Source organism: Corythoichthys intestinalis, chromosome 7 (genome assembly GCF_030265065.1).
Source record: "Corythoichthys intestinalis isolate RoL2023-P3 chromosome 7, ASM3026506v1, whole genome shotgun sequence".
Lineage (NCBI taxonomy): Eukaryota > Metazoa > Chordata > Actinopteri > Syngnathiformes > Syngnathidae > Corythoichthys > Corythoichthys intestinalis.
In genome coordinates, this window is record NC_080401.1 from 2,224,622 (window position 1) to 2,247,238 (window position 22,617).

At 41.0% G+C, this 22,617-nt stretch overlaps 1 protein-coding gene across 2 annotated transcripts in view; it reads right to left on the bottom strand.

The window, feature by feature from the left end:
- orc1 (origin recognition complex, subunit 1) overlaps positions 1–22,617 on the bottom strand; it is a 97,579-nt gene that overhangs the window by 12,209 nt on the left and 62,753 nt on the right. The window contains exons 11-12 of one of the 2 annotated variants that reach the window (XM_057841264.1): positions 12,172–12,279; positions 7,549–7,698 (exon numbers count right to left, since the gene is read on the bottom strand). In XM_057841264.1, coding sequence (XP_057697247.1) covers positions 7,549–7,698; positions 12,172–12,279 — 258 coding nt within the window. The remainder of the gene's footprint in view (positions 1–7,548; positions 7,699–12,171; positions 12,280–22,617) is intronic. The other variant, XM_057841265.1, reaches the window with a different exon arrangement.

A 22,617-nucleotide genomic window follows, 5' to 3' on the forward strand; every position in this document is an offset into this window, starting at 1 on the left:
GCCTTTAATGACCTACTAGATGGGACTGGCTTCATTCAAAATGTAAATAAACCAACTCATAGTCACAAGCACACCCTGGACTTGATTTTAACCTACGGTACGGAGATTAGTGATCTTAGTGTCCATCCCCACAACCCCGTACTGTCTGATCATTTTCTAATTACCTTTCAGTTTGTGCTTCAAGATAATCCGCCACTAGTGACTAGAACTCAGATGAAAAGGACATTAGGTGATCGCTCTTTTTCAGAGTATAAACAGATAATTCAGCCTATATTTGCCTCCATGTCATCTAATTATGAAGGAATAATGTCCGGCCTTGCTGTTAATGACAAGTTTGTTGATCGTGTTATGTTTACGCTTCGTACTACCCTCGATGTCGTCGCTCCCTCCAAATTAAAGTTTGTCAAGCCGAGACGAGCCTCTCCCTGGTATAATGCTGAAACACGCTCTCTTAAACAATCGACACGTAAATTAGAAAGACTTTGGCGCCGTTCCAACACAGAGCACACCCTCTCTGCATGGAAACACAGCTTAGTGACATATAAGCAGGCCTTGCGTACGGCTAAAACCAGATATTACTCATCCTTAATAGAGGAAAACAAAAATAATCCTAGGTTTCTGTTCAGCACTGTAGCAAGGCTGACAAACAGTCACAGCTCAATATAACCTTATATCCCAACCACCCTTAGCTGTGATGACTTCCTAAAATTTTTTAACAATAAAATCGCAACTATTAGAAATAAAATAAATGAATCACTTCCAGTTATTAGATCTGATAAAGTGCAGACAAAGAATTCGGAATCTCCTATAAACCCCTCTAAAATATTAAATAACTTTACCACTGTAGACCAAATTGATGTAATTTCAATTATAATGTCCTCCAAACCATCAACGTGCCTCCTCGACCCAATCCCAACCAAACTTTTTAAAGAGACCCTGCCTCTAACTATTGACACTATCTTAAATATAATAAATACCTCATTAGTTACTGGCTACGTGCCACAGTCCTTTAAATATGCAGTTATTAAACCACTCTTGAAAAAACCTACTCTTGATCCTGAAATTTTGGCCAATTATAGACCTATTTCTAACTTACCATTTCTCTCCAAAGTCCTTGAAAGAGTGGTAATTAAACAGCTCTGTCAGCACCTACAGGACAATAGTTTATTTGAACAGTTCCAGTCTGGCTTTCGAGCTCATCATAGCACTGAAACCGCATTAGTTAAAGTAACTAATGACCTGTTACTTGCCGCTGACGTTGGATTAGTCTCGATCCTCGTTCTGTTGGACCTGAGCGCAGCCTTTGACACAATCGACCATAATATCTTATTGCAGAGATTAGAATGTGACATAGGCATTAGAGGAGCAGCCCTCTGCTGGTTTAAATCATATTTATCTAATAGGTACCAGTTTGTCAATGTAAACCAACAATCATCATCGTACTCTAGAGTTAGTTATGGTGTGCCGCAAGGATCTGTCCTCGGGCCCATCTTGTTTACGCTGTATATGCTTCCTCTAGGTAATATCATCAGAAAACATAGCATTAACTTTCATTGTTACGCTGACGACACACAACTGTATCTATCAATTAAACCTGAGCAGGTCAGGCAAGTAGAAAAACTAAGCGCCTGCGTCCGAGATATAAATACCTGGATGAGCACTAACTATCTTCTACTTAACCCTGAAAAGACAGAAGTCCTTATAATAGGCCCGAAAAGTGTTAGAGACTCTTTAGCTGCCCAGATAGTCACTCTGGACAATGTAAGTGTAGCCTCCAGCACCACAGTTAAAAACCTAGGAGTTTTATTTGACCCTGACTTATCGTTTAAAGCACACATTAAACAAACCTGTAGAAAGGCTTTCTTTCACCTGCGCAACATCGCCAAAATTAGAAATATTTTATCTAAAAGCGATGCAGAAAAATTAATTCACGCGTTCGTTACATCGAGATTGGATTACTGTAACTCCCTACTTGCAGCTCTCTAAAAGGTCTTCAGCTAGTCCAAAACGCAGCAGCAAGACTTTTAACAGGAACCAATAGAAGAGAGCACATCACCCCTGTGGCCCTTCACTGGCTTCCAGTCGAGTTTAGAATTAAATTTAAAATACTCCTTCTTACATTTAAGACCATTAATGGGTTGGGGCCACCTTATCTCACCGATGCTCTGGTTCCATACCGCCCCAACAGAACACTCCGATCTCAGAATGCAGGTCTACTGGTAGTTCCCAGGGTTTATAAAAGTACTGTCGGAGCTTGAGCCTTTAGCCACCAAGCCCCTGTTTTATGGAATCAGCTTCCAGCTAGTATTAAAGAAGGCGAGACCGTCTGCACATTTAAGATTAGATTAAAAACGTTCCCATTCGACAAAGCTTATGGTTAGGCTAGTTGAAGTCGGAGTAGACTCACAGTTTAGTCTAAGCTGCACTAGAAGCTATAATGCTGGGGGCAGTACAGCCGCTGAGTTCTATCTCCTTTTCTTACTCTACCTACCACTTGTCTTACTTTATTTCTATTTTCCAATGTTAATATCTAGTTGTCTAGTCTCTTCATCACTAGTCACCCGGTGTCCCCTTCCCCCCCCCCCTCTGGGGAGGGGCTATTTTTCAGCTGCAGCCGCCTGACTGTCCGGACCCCTGGCTGGATAGACGTCCTCGCTGCTACCCCCGTCTCATCTGACTAGAGGGACTTCTTCTTGCTCTTTTACTCCACTGTATTTTTACGGACTATAATTTCGCTTGCTAATTCTCATTAGCCGTTCTGGGGTTCCTGTCTATCCGTCCTGGGAGTGGATCTCTCCTGACTGTGGTACTCCCCAAGGTTTCTCATTTTTCTCCCAATTGACTCTGGAGTTTTTGGAGTTTTTCCTTGCCGGCATGGAGGGTCTTAAGGATAGGGGATACCCAGGACTTCAACTGCATCTATTCATCTTTGTTGCTTCATTTCTAATTGTGTATCATATTGCCTCTGTAAAGCCCTTTGAGACTTCTGTTGTGATTGAGGGCTATACAAATAAAATTGAATTGAATTGAATTGACGTCAGCGTGCTAATCATCTTCAGTACACAGCCAATACTACAGTATGCAGAACCACTGCGGATTCAGCTGATTTAGCAGATTATTACGTTTATTTTTCGCATCGCGCCAGCCCAATGTGCTGCAGGTTAGTTGCTGTACCAGGGAGAGGCGTGTGAGCCCTTTTGGGTTTCAAAAAGTTCCCTTTCACTGCAGATAATGGCCAAAACAAGTCAGACAACTGTGGGACCATTGTGAGGCAAGTAAACTACGTGTTTCATATTATGTCAAATACTGGGATCATGGCACACGTTTTAATAAGGTGGCCCACATTTTGTGGGTGACAATGCTCCTTGTCCACTGAGAGGGCCACTCGGCCGACGACTTGTCACCAGTGTTGGGAATAACGGCGTTATAAATAACGCCGTTACATAACGGGGTTATTTTTCTCAGTAACGGGATAATCTAACTAATTATTTTTTCTGCTGTTACAACGCCGTTACCGTTACTGACGGTCAAAAGCGGTGCATTACTTACTTTGAATAAACTGAATAAACTACCAGCCATAGCGAGTCTACTCTGCTTTGTGTATTTGTCACCTGAGACTTGGGGTGCGTTCAGGTTCATGGCAATGAAAATAGTAAACACACATAGCCTACCTTTGCAAGAACGATGGAGTTGCCGTTTGATACGGTCATAATGTGCAGGTCCTGCACCCATCCGGGGCAAAACTGTTCGTAGCTTTGTATGGATTAGTAATTTCGGAATCGCTGATGAGTTTAGTAACATGCACCAAACAATAAATACAGCAGAATGTCCATTTCGCGTAATTGTGGAAGCCCGTCGACATCTTTACTCCATTTGTCTTCGGCTTGCTCCTAAGGGTCAACATTGTTCACATGCTTAAGTTTGATCACATATCTGTTTCTCCGCCTTAGTAACGAGTTTGTCTCTTTATCGAACTGGCAAGTTAAAGTTTAATGTCCCGCAAGCCAGACCTACTTCCAATATGGCTGCGTTGTTGTCAAATCTCACGTGATCCCCCATTCTGTGACGTAAACGCTCTAGCCTAATAGCGCACGTACTCCCGAGACGGTGTTTTCACACACAAATCGGAACAGCGCATGCGGCAAACACACACACGCAAAACAGATGCAGAGGGATATGACGGCAGAGCATTCAGAGGAAAATTTGTCCTTTACGAGGGGGAGATATAAACACTATTTCAAGTTGGTCGAAATTAAAGGAAAGAACGTGCATGTAAAGTGTAATTTATGTCCCGGGGCAAAGCTTTTGTCGACGTCTGTGGTAAGCAATTCAAATCTGTTTATTTTTGTTGCACTTCAAGTGTAGGATAAATCTGTTGCTGGTGAGGTGCAATAAATACTACAAGGTTCTATAACACAACTACCTGTCTGGTCTTCTCTATTCAACTGACTCGAATACTGCCCAGAAAATTTCAAATTCTTTGACATAGAACAACTTCTTTTTAAAGTAACGGAAATAGTTACTTTCCCTGGTAACTAGTTACTTTTACTATAGAGTAATTCAGTTACTAACTCAGTTACTTTTTGGAAGAAGTAGTGAGTAACTATAACTAATTACTTTTTGAATTGTCACACACTATGGTCCCGTCCACCCCCTCGGTCCTATTCTCGTGCCCGCCGAGAATGCGCTTTCCTCGGCATGCCCACGAGCAGCCCCCCACTCCGACGTCGGCCGGTTTACCCACCGAGAACGGGCTGTTTTCAGCATTCATTCCCGGCGACGAGCACTGCCAGCCAGCCGTGGCCACAGAAGATTGACGAGCCCTAACTTGCTCGCCCCCGGGGACTGGTCGATCAGTGAAGACAATCAACCCCGCCGCCGTGTGTGACATTAGTCGGGGTAGTTTTGTGTGATTTTTCGTTTTCAAAAGGCGAGAATAAGACACTTAAAAGCTGCTCGGTTCAGGTTAGCATGTCGGCTAGCTGTCACGCCTCCTGTTTTGTTTACGCTCTTTCCTCCGTCTCCGAAGCCGGAGCAGGGAAATGACAAAAGACGGACTAACTCCGGTGACATAAAATACCGTTCGGGAGAGGAAAAAGTCGACTTTTGACCATTATGCAGTCATTTTGCCCTGTCGTACTGAATAAATGCATTTTGAATATTTCATATTCCATTTAGCACAAGACTGTTATTTGTCATGACCATACCATTTATGTAGCAATTGGGGAAAAATACTTTGATAAAAAGAATATCCTGTAAAAATATTGGAGTAGAGATTGAAACAATCATGACATTTTGCTGCTCTCTGTCGTATTTTCCTCATTCTGAATCTTCCTCAATGGGCTGAATTTTTAAATCAGATAAAATCGTGACCCTGCCGACATCATCCAGCTGGGAATGCTAGAGTGCTATAATGACAGGCGGGTCTAAACGGCAGATAAAAAGACTAAATTCTTTTTATCTGCGCTTTTCCAAATTGTTCTATATAGTTGAATAGTCTCAAAATATGATTCTAATTTACATAATAATGCTTTACTTCATGTCGTCACAGGCACTTAAAGGGAAGAAAGATATCTTTTTTTTCTGCTTTATTTCATCAATATGACGTATAATCAGTGTTGTTAATCTTACTGAAAAAAAGTAATTAATTATAGTTACAAATTACTTCTCACAAAAAGTAATTGCGTTAGTAACTCAATTACCTGAATGTAACAGTAATTAGTTACTTGGCAAAGTAATTGGTGATAATTACTTTTTTTTTCCCCCTAAAAAAAAAAAAAAAAAACATTGGCCACACTATGTGAAGTTTTTTGTGAAGGTTTTTGGTACAATTGGCCCGAGCCCAATTCTTTACCCGAATTTACCCTTTACCCTGAATCAACTGTTAAAAGTTGTTAAAATTGCTCCCATTATTGCATTTGTTCCCTTCTCTCTACTTTCGACATGAAAGTTTTAAAACTGTTTCATCATTTAAAGATAGATTCAAGTCAAGATTTTGCCGATTTAGAAGTATTTTAGATAAAAAGTTACTTAGGTTTGCTAGGAAGGTTCTCTACAACAGAGCCGTCCTAAAAAGTCTACTGCTTTAAGATGGCGGCTGTCTACTAACGCATTTAGTGCCATGCAGTGTTGTTAATTTTACTTTAAAAAAGTAATTAATTACAGTTACAAATTACTTCTCCCAAAAAGTAATTGCGTTAGTAACTCAGTTACCTGAATGTAAGAGTAATTAGTTACTTGGCAAAGTAACTAGTGATATATATATATTTTTTTTTCCTCAAAAAAAAAAAAAAAAAAAAAAAAAAAAAACCACAGGTCACACAATGTGAAGCTTAAAGGGTTTGGGGGACAATTGGCCCTAACCCAATTCTTTACCCTCCGCTTAACTAGACACAAGGGTATTGCGATAACTAGCTAGTAACCTTTGCTATGTGTGGAAGTCATTTAAAGTTGTGAATCAATCGTTAAAGTTGTTAAAATTTCTCCCGTTATTGCATTAGTTCCCTTCTGTCTACTTTAAACATGTGTAAGTTTTAAAACTGTTTCATCATTTAAAGATAGATTTAAGTTAAGATTTTACCGATTTAGGAGCATTTTAGATAAAAAAAAAAAAAATTACTTAGGTTCGCTAGGAAGGATCTCTACATCAGGGCCTTCCTGAGAGGTCTACTGCTTTAAGATGGCGGCTGTTTACAAACGCATGTAGTCCTTAAAACATGTTGGCAATGCAGCAGTGTCTGTCATTTGCATCTAGTTCTATAATATGATATCTACCGTGTCATGTGGGCGTAGTTTGTCGGCTATGGCTGCAGTCAGGTATTATTGGAGCCACCTAGCATCGCGGTTGCAACGGCGTCTTCCCCACTCCTGCTCAGCTCTCGTCCCCGTGAGTCCGTTTCTCTCAGACTTTTTTTAAAATTCAACCAACTTAGTAACGCATAGTAACGCACGCCTTTCCCGCCTCAGTAACGGTAACGGCGTTGCCAAGATGAGAAAAGTAATTAATTAGATTACTCATTACTGAAAAAAATAACGCCGTTAGTAACGCCGTTATATTGTAACGCCGTTATTAACAACACTGCGTATAATACATGTTTTTGGATAGTAATTTTGAGATTAAGGGTACTAAAAGGGTTAATTCCGACTTGCGTGTAAATTCGGGCTATGTCCCCAATGTAGGAACTGAACTCGTTTGTAAACCGGGGACTACCTGCATTTGGTAGACAGGTCGAGCGCAAACATTATACTGTATATGCTACTGCACCTGCAAAGAGTAATATCTTTAAAAAAAACATTATACTGTATATGCTACTGCACCTGCAAAGTGTAATATCTTTAAAAAAAAAAAAAAAAAAAAAAGAAATTTGCCTGAATATGAGTTTTAGTAACTTCAAGGGTCAAAAGCACTTTTAACAATATCACCTCATCCATTCAAAATGAGTCAGTATCAAACAAAATGATTTCACATAAAGGATATCAAAAGATTAGTTTGGGGATGAAAACTACTTTCCTGTCGCAATACAACTTCGGGCCTTATCACTCACTCACCAGTCTGCTGGCCACTCTGTTCATCATGATCCTCTCTGGCAGGTCCATCGTGTTTGCAATTGCAAGAACCACCAGGTGGGAATGGCGTCGGGTTGGCCAGTCAAAAAGGTTATACATCACATTTTGCTTTCTTGTCCACAAGAGGTCCAACTGCAAATAAAAAATACATTTATTAAACCTATTGATGCTAGATGTTTGATCACATCTGGAGTAGTGGGCAAAAATTAACAATTTGTTCAGGTTTCATAACTCTAGCTAACCGTCAACTTGGACACAATACCAACACCAAACACACGCCAACTGGTTTAAGAGTAAATTATAGTAATAACAAAAATGTCTTAAAATACAATAGTAGGAGTAGTAGGCCACGATTTGATCTGATTCACCATCTTATGTACTAATAACCAAAAAAGTTACATTTCCCCTAAAGCAATTAAAAAAAAAAAAAAAGCAATGGGTTTTTTGACAATTTTAGTACCAAGACGTTTGAACAGAAACTTTTTTAACAAAACAGCATACAGTATGTAAATGACAATATTGCTTGATGTTTAGTGTTTTGATAGATTTTGATTTGATTGTGCTTAACCAATTGATTTCCTGTTGGTTACAAAAAATGAAAAGCTTTTACAGGATGCGCTATTATCAGCCACAGAGTTGCCTGCATCGTAGTCAGAATGGCTCAGCTACATAGTTTGTTAACAGAGCAATACAACATTGCCAACAAAAACAAACGTTATTAAAATAGTTTTTTTTTTTTAACAAAAGTTGTAAATACACTACCGTTCAAATGTTTTTGTCACCTAGACAATTTTGTGTTTTCCTTCAAAAGACTTATTTGTCAAATGAGTTGCAAAATGAAGAGAAAATATAGTCAAGACTGACAAGGTTAGACATAAGGGTTTTTATTTGAAATAATCATTTTCTCCTTCAAACTATGCTTTTGTCAAAGAATGCTCCTTTTGCAACAAGTACATCGTTGCAGACCTTTGGTATACTAGCTGTTAATTTGTTGAAGTCATCTGGAGAAACTTCATTACACGCTTTCAGAAGTACCTCCTACAAGTTTGATTGACATGATGGGCACTTCTTGGCTACCATGCAATCAAGCTGCTCCCACAACCACTCAATGGGGTTGAGCTCTCTTAACTCTTCAATAGACCCTACCCACCGACGTCACAAAATCACGTGCTCGCTGTATGGTTCCGCCCACTTGTCCGTCATTTTGTGTCTGTATTATCAATGGTCTCAATTGATCGAGCAATTTATAATGCATTTCATGGAAGACCCGGTGCTTTCGGATGCCGTAAACTCACTTGATGCGTTGCATAAAAGGTGTTATGTGGAAAAGCTTCAGTTTATCCATTCGCCAGATCCATATTTGATGCCTAAATCGATGTTTTTCGACCCGCTGTCTCCGCCGTATTTGCCTGACATCTGCTAGCTACCCTGAACTGTACAACTATCCTGTCCACACAAAATCAGCCTATTCTCACGAAAGTTTGAAAAACTTTAAGAGCTTGGAGGCTTATAAATACTTCGTTGCTGGTTGGGTAAAACAGGTCCTCGTCCACGAAAATTCGGCAGGAATCTATCTTGTGCTTGGAAAGGTGAGTTACGAAATTTTCAATTCAAAATCTTTTGTTATTGCTAACATCCGCTGTCAAGTCTAATGTATTTCATGTCGTTTGACAATGGAGTTAGGGCTTTTAATGTTTATATGGTTTAGCGATAGCACTCTCACTACATACATACGTGTATGTTGTCGGCGATTAGCCTAGCAATGATCTTAATTGTGGTTGTCAGCCCAAAACCCTCTAAATATATATTAAATGCATCTTACCAGATATAAAATGACTACTACATAATCTGTGGTAATCGTTTGGAGCCCAGTTTTCTCGTCGAATTGCAGCAGCCCATCTCGCTCTCTTCTCTCCGGGTCTCTCGGAATCCGGTAGAACTTCAAGTCTCTCCGTCTTCTCCGTCTATCTTCTCTGTTATTGCAACCGACCGCCACACACGCCTTCACCATTTTGATTATTAATGTTAACGAGCAGAAAAACACATCGTAAATAGGAGGAATGTACGTAGCCGTAACAGGGAAACATGATGTGTTGACGGACAATTGGGCGGCACCAGTCAGGAGGACGGAGTTGTGACGTCACGTGGGTAGGGTCTATACCAACTGCCACTTCTTCCCTAAATAGTTCTTGCATAATTTAGAGGTATGCTTCGGGTCAATGTCCTGTTGTAGGATGAAAATGACTCCAATAAACAGGCATGAAAATGGGTCAGGGGTTAAAAAGGTGAGAAAGGTGTGTAGGAAATATGTTCCGGCGTTCTGCCAAAATGTCCGCCGTCGGCAAAACGTCCTACATGTGGCGAATTTGACCATTTTAATTTTTCACATAAGACTTAATATTCGAGTTAACGAGGGTTTAATTAGTTGAAGGAGTTGATTTCAACCACCATTGACTCGCGCTAGCTTAGCCACTCCGGAGCCCTGAAACTAACAAATAACTGTCAAACTGCACAGAATTTGTTCAATCATTTCCTACGACTAATTAAACCCCGGCTAACTCAAAGATTAAGCCTAATGTAAAAAATTCTGAACTTCCCCTTTAAAATAAAGACCATTGAATATGGCCCTTAAAATGTTGTCTATAAAAGTTTTAGAGCAATAAAACAACACAAATGAATAAAATGAACAGGAATCCTTCAAAGTATTTCATAATGGGTCCAAATTATTTTTCGAACAGATCATGTGACTATAGAACCTTAGAGACAGCCGTTTGCATTGCTTAGCCAAAACTACAGCTGAGGAGGCAAGATGGATATTTAGAATTTCTTTAAACCTAAGCTTTCAAAACCCTCAACAACAACTGAGCTTGAACCGAGGATTGAGCACGAGCAGTATCAAAAAGTCCTGGCTGTCGTGTTACCTGTTGTGCTGTAATTCCAAGTGGTGCTTGAAATGGATGCTTATAGCGGTGGACAGTCTTTTTGAGCCAGTGCAAAGTTTGCAGCGCACGGAGATATTTTTGTTATCTTTACTGGACAAAAATGTGAAGTAATGGCTGTGTTTCCAGTGTGCAAATGCAGCCGTTTGTAGTATATTTCATTGCATCCTGGCGAGGTAGCAAGGCTATGTTGTTTTGGCCGCAAACTCCCAGCGCTCACGCATCATGATAATACACGTGACCCTTTTTGTTCCATCCCCGATTAAAAAATGTGACATGTGATGTCACTCCCATGACTACAGTATTCTTCATTCTACACACATTATGGGGCAATAACAAAATAGTAACGCACAGGCATCAAGGAAAGTAATTTTACTCAGATTACTGATTTAGAAAAATGAACGCGTTAGATTGTTCTTTACTGAAAGAAAGTAACCAGATTAGTTACGCATTACGATACCGCGTTATTGACAACACAGCTTTTATATTACTGTTAAATACACAAGCTTGACGCTACCTTAGCGGGAGCTATTTTTTCACCGGACGCTCCGGCAGTGTTCAACGCAAGCTGCAACGAACGGCAGTAACTTTGTCATATCACAAAATATGAAAACGAAAACCATTACTCACTAAATTCAATATGCTGGCAAATGCATTCATCTAAAAACAATTGGGAGTGATACTTTACCTCCTCCAGCGAATGTGAATTTGTGCTTAGTACAAGATCATCTGTCGCAATTAGCGATCTTTGACGCTCTTGTTTTGTTTTGTTTTTTTCCTCCCCGCATACAAACGTGTTTCTCTCTCAGCGGCTGTGATTAACCTCAATGAAGTTGCTGTCCTAGCTAAGCCTTGCTATCATTCGTCTTTGTAAGTTTTTAGTAACTTTGTGTATTGAATTTGAAAGGAAAATGTGTGTTTTCTTTTTGACGAACTTTTTCATGAAGCTAAACTGTTGAAGCTACTCACATGTGGAAAAATACGAGTGTACAACGTTTTAAATGTATTCATTTGGTATATTTCAGTTACCACGATTTGAGAGATCAATAAATTGAAGAATTTACGCGTTGCGTTTGGAGTGCTTGTTTTTGGGTTTGCTGGAATAGCGTCACTGACACACACAGCATCAAACAGGGGAAGGGGTAAGCGCTGCCGCGCCAAGCTAATTCTGGCTGCATTTTCGACACATGAAAAATAACGAATACGTACTACTGTATGACGGAAAATTTTAGTGGTTTTGTAACCGCGACGTTTTCATAGCATGGTAATCCGTGAAGGTAACTGGCACATGCCTACAAACGACCCCCCCCCCCCTTAAAATTTTTCTCCTCGGATCTACACGATTCACGTAGGTCATCCTTTTTGACTTCAAAACGGCGAATTTCGCCGAAAGGTGAGAGATTTTCATGCCTGAATAAAGTGTTGTCCACATGGTATGGCTTGGCATGGCATTGCAAAATGGAGTGATAGCCTTCTTTATTTAAAATCCTGTTGCCCCTGTCCAAATCTCCCACTTTACCAGCACTAAAGCAACCCAGGCCATAACATTACCTTCCCCATGCTTGACAGCTGACGTCATGAGGAAATTTCTACGTGAACCCAAACTTTTGAACAGTAGTGTACATATACAGTATATTTATTTAAACAAAATTATAACGTATCTTACTTCATCCACCATCAGCACTGTGGTTTTAGTTCTGGGAGCAGGGCTGCTGAATTGCTTCTCCAGTAAGGAAGCTGCATGGTCTGCTGTAGCCTTCTGACCGGTTAGTTTCTGTATGAAAACATGTTACTGTTAAAATTCACTAACACTGATTAAATTATCTATACACTTTAATGATATATATTTAATAACAGGAAAAAGGAAAGAAAATCCAGACAAGTAAGAAATGTAGCACGTCATTACAGTGCCCAGCAGAGGTTGAGAACTCAGGAGAGTTGCAAGTCTTGGATGTGGTTGACTACCTCCACCTTGAACTACGCTGACTCAAAGAGTTTGCAGGCATAATAAACCAGAGGATTGACCAATTCTCAGCCAACATTAATCACTGTGCAAGCAAAAGGGTAATTATAAAATTATAATCATGATAAGAAATACAAATAAAAAATATGCCAATGACATCTTACTGTATTTTTCTGAGGCGTTGAGAAGAGAGTCGTTTCGCATACTTTTTAGGCATATAGCATCATTCTACAGCACATTTCAATAACACTTATCTCGAGGTGATTTTTGGAAACTATTTGTTTCATACACGACTTAATAGAAAATTGTCTTGGCATCAGTGTTGTTTTTGGCAGCCCAATTAATTTTTGTTTTAGCCTCTTCTGGACCAAAATACTTATTAGTCTTAGCCATATTTTAGTCTTTCCAAAATGGTCATCTAGCCATTTAGTCATCTAGTTTTCGTAGACAAATACTCAAATTTTCATCTGCAAAAATTCAAAGGTTTTAGTTATAAAAAAAAGATTTAAAAAAGTTTTCCAAACAATTTCAAAGCATCCGTTTTGAAAAATGTTTGCAAACTATTATAATCAAAACCAGGTTCATATCAGCACTAAATCAGGAACAGGTCTGTCTGATCTACTACCATTATTAAAAACGAGATGTTAACTGCTACCACGTTATAGTCAAACCACCGAACACAGCACTTCTTCCTACAATGATACACACTCAGCAGGAACCGGGTTCAGCCCTAAGAAACAACTTGGCTTTTCCCCACCCCTGTGGGCCCACCACCCACAGGGCGGACCGATGGGCGCAGGTGGACTACTATGTGATTGACAGTGAAGGCAGGGGGTCTCGACCGACCAAACCCAAGCGGCAGAAGCTGGCTTTAGGGACGTGGTGTGTGAACTCACTGGCTAGGAAGGAGCCTGCGCTCATGTCAGAGGTGGCGCGCTACCAGTCAGATCTGCTGGGGCTTATCTCCACACATAGCTTCGGCTCCGGAACCAAACTCCTGGACAAGGGTTGGCCTTGTTCTTCTCCGGAGTTGGGTCAGGCGTGAGGCACCGGCGGATATGGGGATACTCACAAGTCCCTGGCTGAGCGCCGCTGTTTTGGAGTTCACCCCGGAGGATGAGAGGGTCGCCTCCCTACACTTCAGGTTTGTGGGGGAAAGGGGAACTGACAGTTGTTTATGCACTGAACAGCAGCTTAGAGTATTCGGCCTTCCTGGAGTTCTTGAATGGCGTCCTTCACAGGACCTCTGAGGGGGACTCCATTGTCCTCCTGGGTGACTTCAATGCACACGTCGGCAATGACAGACACTTGGAGGGGCGTAATTGGGAGTAACGGCTTACCTGATCTAGAGTGGTGTTATATAATTGGACTTCTGTGCTAGTCATGGTTTATCCATAATAATCATCATGTTCAAACATAAGGATGCTTACAAGTGTACCTGGTACCAGACCACCCGTGGTCAAAGGTCAATGATCGATTTTGTGATTGTATCATCCTTAGACCATGTGTTCTGGACTTTTGGGTTTAGAGAGGGGCAGAGCTGTCAACTGATCACCACCAAGTGGTGATTTAGCAGGGGAAGCCTCTGGACAAGCCCAAACGAGGAGTGCAGATGAACTGGTAACGTCTGGAGGAAGAGCCTGTTAATGCGGCCTTCAACTCCCACCTCCTAAGGGGCTTCTATCACATCCCTGTAGAGAATGAGACATTGAAACTCAGTGGTCCATGTTCAAAGTCTTCATTGCTGAAGCTGCAGCTAAGAGTTGTAGTCTTAAGGTCTTAGGTGCCTCAAGAGGCGGTATCCCTCGAACACTGTGGTAGACCTCGGTTCTAAGGGTCTAAGCTATCCGACTTAAGAAGGAGGCTTTCAGGGCCCTGGAGAGTCCTGAGGCAGTTGCAAGGTACCGACAGGCCCGAAGGACTGCAGCCTTGGCTGTGATAGCGGCAACGCAGAGGGTGTGGGAGGAGTTCAAAGAGACCATGGAGATGGACTTTCAGACGGCACCTAAGTTGTTCTGGAAGACTATCCAGCACCTCAGGAGGCCATGCTGAATGAAGCTAATGCGAATGCTATGCAAATGCTATGCTAACACCAATAGTTATATTTAGTCAGTGATGATCGCTCAGCACAGACCTTTAAAGGCTAAAGCAACATTGAATATTTTCTCTTGCCAAAACAGCAAAGGAAATCTTACCATGTGTTTCAAGAAAAGCTAGCCTGGAGCGAAGCCTAGCTATGAAGAACACCGGTGAGTGAGGGGGTGAGTAAAGCACATCACATGAGTGACAAAACCAAACACTGCAATGACATAGGTCAACTCGATGCACCTACAATAAGAAATGCCACACATTGTGAACACATGACGGAAACTACGTTGTAATTTTGTCTCGCTCTCATCTAGTCAGATGAAAGCTGGCATTCGTCTCGATATGTTTTAGTTCCCAGGTGTTTTGGAGCAAGTTAGAGAATGTTCCGTTTTCCAGTAGTGTTTTTGTAAAATGGAAACGGAAAATATTGACTAAGTGCACAAATATGGCGACAGCTGACACGTGTTGGCACCCATAATTCTGGTCTAAAACACCAGCAAATTGACAGCGCTAGAAAATTTGGTAAAATAAGTCTTTTGAGATTTAGAAGAGACAATATTTCTCTCAGGTCATGAGAACATAAGTATTAATTGTTGTGTGTCGTTTCATCACATTAGAACAAAGGAGTGAGTTTCCATGCTTTCTTTGTCGACACTGCAGTACAACCATCTAATAGGGTGTGGCTGTTACATTAAACACATTATGATGTGAACTGCATATAGACCCTACCCACGTGACGTCACAACTCCTTCCTCCTGACTAGTGCCGCCCAATTGTCCGTCAACACATCATGTTTCCCTGTTACGGCTACGTACATTCCTCCTATTTACGATGTGTTTTTCTGCTCGTTAACATTAATAATCAAAATGGTGAAGGCGTGTGTGGCGGTCGGTTGCAATAACAGAGAAGATAGACGGAGAAGACGGAGAGACTTGAAGTTCTACCGGATTCAGAGAGACCCGGAGAGAAGAGAGCGAGATGGGCTGCTGCAATTCGACGAGAAAACTGGGCTCCAAACGATTACCACAGATTATGTAGTAGTCATTTTATATCTGGTAAGATGCATTTAATATATATTTAGAGGGTTTTGGGCTGACAACAGCAATTTAAGATCATTGCTAGGCTAATCGCCGACAACATACACGTATGTATGTAGTGAGAGTGCTATCGCTAAACCATATAAACATTAAAAGCCCTAACTCCATTGTCAAACGACATGAAATACATTAGACTTGACAGTGGATGTTAGCAAGAACAAAAGATTTTGAATTGAAAATTTCGTAACTCACCTTTCCAAGCACAAGATAGATTCCTGCCGAATTTTCGTGGACGAGGACCTGTTTCACCCAACCAGCAACGAAGTATTTATAAGCCTCCAAGCTCTTAAAGTTTTTCAAACTTTCGTGAGAATAGGCTGATTTTGTGTGGACAAGATAGTTGTACAGTTCAGGGTAGCTAGCAGATGTCAGGCAAATACGGCGGAGACAGCGGGTCGAAAAACATCGATTTAGGCATCAAATATGGATCTGGCGAATGGATAAACTGAAGCTTTTCCACATAACGCCTTTTATGCAACGCATCAAGTGAGTTTACGGCATCCGAAAGCACCGGGTCTTCCATGAAATGCATTATAAATTGCTCGATCAATTGAGACCATTGATAATACAGACACAAAATGACGGACAAGTGGGCGGAACCATACAGCGAGCACGTGATTTTGTGACGTCGGTGGGTAGGGTCTATAGCAGAGGTCACGGAACCGCGGACCTTGGTCCGGTTCCGGACCCCCAAGCCGTCTGGACCGGATCTCAAGCTGTCCGAACTAATAAACGTTGCAACAACAAAAACATTTTTTCTCCAGGTTTGCAGAGCGGCAACAAACAAAAACCTTAGCGGTGACGCGCGTAAAGTAAGTTATTTTTAGAACAGCATGTCTCACACTCGCTTTCCAGACTCCGCGGATTGACAGCCAAAAACTGAGCCGAATGAAGTTGGAGGAAAGAGCGAAAAGGTACGGCAAATGGCGTGCTCAAAACTACGCAAGATTGATGCAGAAAACAGTGTTTAAGGAGGAGTAGACTAACACATTTTTGTCCATTTTACCTGGCGGCAGCACAAGACCGCTATCCTCATCTGTTCAGAGACGGTGTTCTGCCAAAATTTGCTACATTGGCGAAACGTCCTACATTAGTCGAATTTGACACCCAAAGTACTACCGTGCGCGCTAAACTTGTTTTGTTTGGATGCATACAGGCAGAACATACTAAAAAATGCCTTAAGAAAATACTTAAATGCAGTTATACCAAATAAAGACGGTTAAAGTATGTTACGTGACTAATGTGGTCAACTGCTTCAAAGCTAACACAAAAAGCCACAATGGTTAAAAGTATGAGAGGGTAATGCATGAAAAAAGTATTTTTCTGGCAATGAAAAGGTTCTAAAAAACTAAATAAAAACAAAAATAGTGAGTACTCGCCGCTTCTACCCGATGTGCGCATGTGTGCGGATCCTTGCGCAAGCAACCGTCTTGTGTAGACGTTTCGCCTCGTAGTGAGGAATGGCCGAACAACGGAAGCGCTTGTAAAAAGCAGCCATTTGAAAAGGCATTATGAAACGAAGCAAGCAGCTTTTACACAAAGTTTCCCTGTGAACTCTGCCATCTGTTCTAAAAAAAATAGCGGAATTAAGGGCTCAATATGATCGCTTTATTATTTATTACTAATTAATTATTATTAAATATTATTTATTACTTACTATAAATTTATTTTTTATATTTTATTTACATTTTTGAATGTTGTAATTATAAGCATGGCCACGTAAAGATACGTTTGTATTTTTTGGAAAAAAATGAAGCATTAAAAATATTTCTGGACCCGAGATTGTTGTAATTTTTTAATTTCGGACCCAGAGGATTTTTAATTCATGACCCCTGGTCTATAGTATATGTTTTGCTCGTCACACTTGGTATTTTGGTGGTGTGCACTTTCAGTGAGACCCCACTGAAATTGTACTGTAGCATGAAACGTGTAGTGATGCACGATACATTTTTCAACCGATACCAATAACCGATAATTTCCTCCTCATTCCAACCGATAACCGATAATGTCAAGCCGATAATTCTATTAAAAGATTTATGTAAAATTTTAAAGTATACACAAAAGAAAATATTACTGTGCAAAAATATAATTTATTGCTCTTTTTTTTTTTCACATAAAATATGAACAAGTTGTCAATTCAAACATCTAAATGACAGATTGTCTGACATTGTGTAATGGTAAACCTTTGGCAACAAGTACTTACAGAGTAAATACCTAAGTTGCACAAAAATGCTTTTAAAAGTAAGCCATTCCTAACATATATAACATTAATACACTGCAAAACACACCTCCTTAAAACTAGTCAGTTTTAAGTGTAAATCTATTGGCAATAAGTGAAATTATCTGCCATCGCTTCAAGTGTATTTCTCTCAGATTTCTTGGAAGAAAAATAGCTAGCTGAAAATAATCTTAACAGCCTTGTTTTAAAGAGCATATGACACCAGAAAAAAAAGTCTCAAATGGCATTATTATGTGAATTAGAATCATATTTTGAGACGATTCGACTATATACAACAATTTAGCAAAGCGCAGATGACGAGAAATTAGTCTTTTAATCTGCCGGTTAGCCACGCCTACCATTATAGGGCTTTAGCGTCCCCAACAGGTGGATGACGTCAGCGGTAGACTGGGCTCATCGGTTTTACATTTCAGCCCATTGAGGGGGAATTGTTCAGAACGAGGAAAACGCGACGAAGAGAGCCGCAAAATGTCATTGTTTCAGTCTCTCTACTCCAATATTTTTACAGGATATTCTTTTTATCCAAGTATTTTTCCCCAATAGCTATATAAATGGCTTGAGAAGGACCAGTCAGCCCGTCGAGGGGGAACTATTCACAACGAGGAAAACGCGACAAAGAGAGCGGCAAAATGTCATTGTTTCTGTCCCTTCCATATTTTTACAGGATATTCTTTTTATCCAAGTATTTTCCCCAATTGCTAAATAAATGGCATGGTCATGACAAATAACAATCTTGTGCTAAATGGAATATGAAATAATAAAAATCCATTTATTCAAGACGACATGGCAAAATTACTCCATAATGGTCAAAACTGTCGACTTCACCTTTACTGTCGCACCTCCCGAACGATATTTTATGACACCTAAATCAGACATATGTTATTTCCCTTCCCTGGCTTCGGAGAATGTAAACAAACCAGAAGGAGTGACAGCTAGCCGACATGCTAACCCGAACCGAGGGATGTTTCAAAGTCTTCGAAGTGGAAAATCACACGTAACTAGCCTGGATTATTTGACATGACGACCCGGTTGTCGAATGTCTTCGCGGATCGGCAAACCGCCCGGCGGAGAGCAATTTACAGTTCGTTCCCGGGAGGAGGGTGGCTGGAGTTGTTGTGCAGCTAACGTGCTAACAGCTAACTGCTAATGAGCATGAGGAGAGCTTTTTACATGCCTATCAATGATCAAACCTAAGTAGTCCTTTATTTAAAGGAATTTTGTAGTGTTTACTTTGTAATCACTGTATTCGTATTTGACATAATACAAAACAAGATGTTTACTCACTTCCTCGTTAGTCCAATGGTCCCACAGTAAATATCCACGGTGAATGGGAACCTTTTGAAACTCCAAAAAGGCGCATACGCCTCTCCCGCACACAGAATGATTTTTCTGCAGCCATTTGGCTGGCGTGATGCGAAAAATAAACGTATTAATCCGCAAAATCAGCTGAATCCTTCGTCCTCATACACAACAGTACACTGTATAGTGAAGAGGACGTCTTCTACCGTACACGTCACAGCGCCCTCCTCCTCAATGCAAGACCGAAGCCGGAAGTCACTCATTTTCATGGCGCGGGATTCAAAAAACTAAATAAATATAGCGATCGCTTCCACACACATCCAAGCGGTCCATATCATTCAGGGGCATAAAATACCGCGTGTATTATGAAATAAACATGCATTTTCGTGTCACAGGCACATTATTATACTTAATCCTAAAAAAAAAAAACTTGGAAGAAGGAAAGATTTTGAATAATATTTGTGGCTACAGAATATTGATTTAAGAATTTGATTATCTACTGTGACTGTAATTGAGCAGAGAAATAAGTTAAATAATTTGAAAAGTGATTGCTAATGTTATATGCTTTGTTGCACACTGTGAAAATGATTAACTCTACAGAGCAAGATGTCATGTACCCATTCTGCAGCGCTTTGTTAACATTTGCTGCTTTCACGACATTTGCTTTACAGCAACTAAACTGCTACAAGGCAGTACTATTTGGACGGAGTTGGAGCTCGCATCCGCGTGCGTGTTGTTTTCTGCGTGAGTTAAGCCAAAAATAAAGGCAGCGTTACAAAGTCATCTGACCGCTCGTCATTTTACATAATGAATGTATTATTGACTGGCTGACTTCGTTTTCTCCATGTTTAAATTATCATCTAACACTGTGCCGTCATGATAAGCTTGCTCACTGGACATCACTTTTTCATGAAGAATGGCGGTCGTATAAACTGCATTATTTTTTTATCCAGGGCTTTGGTTCTCGGGTCATTTAGGTAAAAAAAAAAACGTGTCTTGTCTTGGCGGCGGCGGCGACAGCTACGTTCGTACCGGATAATCCGCCCGCCCCGGCCGGTTCGCCGCGGCTTATTCGGGTCCTGGCTCTGCTCGAACGCCGTGGGGGAATGCTCGAGAAACCGGGGTGTTCGCCGGAGGTCCCCGGGCTCGGCTCGGCCCGCCTCGGCGGGCTCCGTCGGAAGACGGCTACTTGCCGACTATCGGTCTCCAGTCATGCCGGTGTTTAGCCTTAGATGCGAATTTACCCCGCGCCTTGGGCTGCATTCCCAAACAGCCCGACTCTGTATCGTCACAAGCTCTGTAGTTGAACTTAGTGTTTACAATAGCTTTAGCATTCCCGCTAGCAGCAGCCTCGTATTTGTTCCAAAAATCTTTGTGATGCAGTTTTAAATGGCTGCTGGGTTAGTGGTTTTGAATGAGGACGCTTTCTTTCTGGCTCGTGGAACTTCTACGGTACATGTTTCGCAGATGGCGAGAGCGTCGTTTTTTTAGTAACAGCCGCCATAATATTCAACTACTTCTTGTCGTGTAACTCCGCCTCCTCAACCCCTCCTCCCTCAGGGGCTTCAGAGAGGGGAGGGGTTGAGGAGGCGGCGTGCTGAATTCTTCGGTTGCGCACATTTGGAGGCCAAATCAAGTATATAATTATCGGATTGCATTATCGGTTGAATTTTTTTTTTATCTGGATTATCTGTGTGACGTCATAATTGCCATTCTCGGCCGATAATTATCGGTGACCGATATTATCGTGTATCTTTAGAAACGTGTTTCACGGTTTGTGACTTCAATTAGCGATAACTTCGCAAAGGTTTAGAATGGCTTAGTACTATTTTTACAATGACTACTCCTTATCCTTTGGTGATAATGACACTTGCCACATCAATAGGTTATTCGCCACCATAGAGGCCATGATTAGAGACTTTTAGACAAGCAGAGCACACGGTGTGTAGCCACATGAATAATAGGATGTTTTTTGCCACTTGAGGTAGCCACAGGACTTCCCAAATGAAACTAGAGCACAACATGCCCACACTGGAACATTTCAGACCTGGATGTAACTGTAAATGGTGCAAAAAAAAAAAAAAAAAAAAAGTTGTCATCTTTTATTTTAATAGGTGGACTGGTAAGAAAACAATGATGGCAATATCTCAAGATTATTATAAATTATAACAATCTGCAATATTGGTATTTTGTATAACGTATAACATTTTATAACATATGTTATAGACAGGGGTGCACATAAGTGGTCCGCATGCGCGCATGCGTACTGGACGTAGACAAATGCGCTGGCCCTCAACGGCTTCCATATGCTTTTGCGTACCGATGGCTGACCGCTGTATTTGCGGCGGACACGAGAAAATAACTTCTCAAAATTTTGAAGAGGCAGGCCACACTGAGTAATACTTTAGTGATGGGACGAAATGAGCCGAGGTTCCGAAGCTTGTGTCGAGTAATGGGAGGGGGGTTTCCACGAAGCTTGTAGCGAGGCGCGCTTCATTTCGGCAAAACCCGGAAATGATGACGTGGGAAGCCTTGCCGGCGGCCGGCTGAATCTCGTGAGTGCTTCGGAAGTGATCCAACGTTTGGCGCACATTGCAAAAACAGGACAGACTACGGTATAAATTGGTTGCAAAACGCAATGGCGATCGCCTGTTATTTCACATTTTGTGGATTTCGGGCTCCTGTACTTGTTACATCTGTGCGCAACAGTGCAACCAGTGCAATCTTTTTTCGAGCCTTGTCCTTTGCTTGCAATGGAACCTGCGCGAAAAGAGCGATCCTCCCCTGTATGGGAACATTTTGATTTGATTGCTTTCAATAAGGTAAGGGAGAAAAACTACTTTAATATAAATGTGAGTGTGTGTGTGTGTACCTATCTGAACCAAACATCAACAGAATGACCAATCCATTAGTGTACTGGGAGGCACAAAAGAATACCTACCCAAATTTATATAAACTGGCACTCACATTTCTCTGCACCCCAGCTTCATCTGTGCCTTGTGAAAGAATATTTTCTAAAGCTGGTGAAATATTTTCCCAAAAAAAAGAAACTGTTTAAAGCCAGCCACTGTGGGAAAGCTATTATTTCTAAATAAAAATGAATAACAAATTACCCTTAGCACTTGTTGTATTTTGTTCATATACTAAATTACTAACACAAGCACATTCACATCTTTGTCTTAAGCAAATAGCCATTGAATTCTTAACAATGTTGACCTCTAAGGCTTCTAGACCACTTGATGGCGCCATAGGGTAAATTAAGCACCATGAAGCTTTGCTACATGTGCAAACCAATTGGCTGCAAAGCTTCATTGCTTCATGAGGCTTCATTTGGCCATCACTAAATTACTTCCGTGTTCCCCAACCCCCGTCAAAAGACAGACAGACGACAGAGACGTCACCGGAGCTACCGAAAAAAAGGACTTT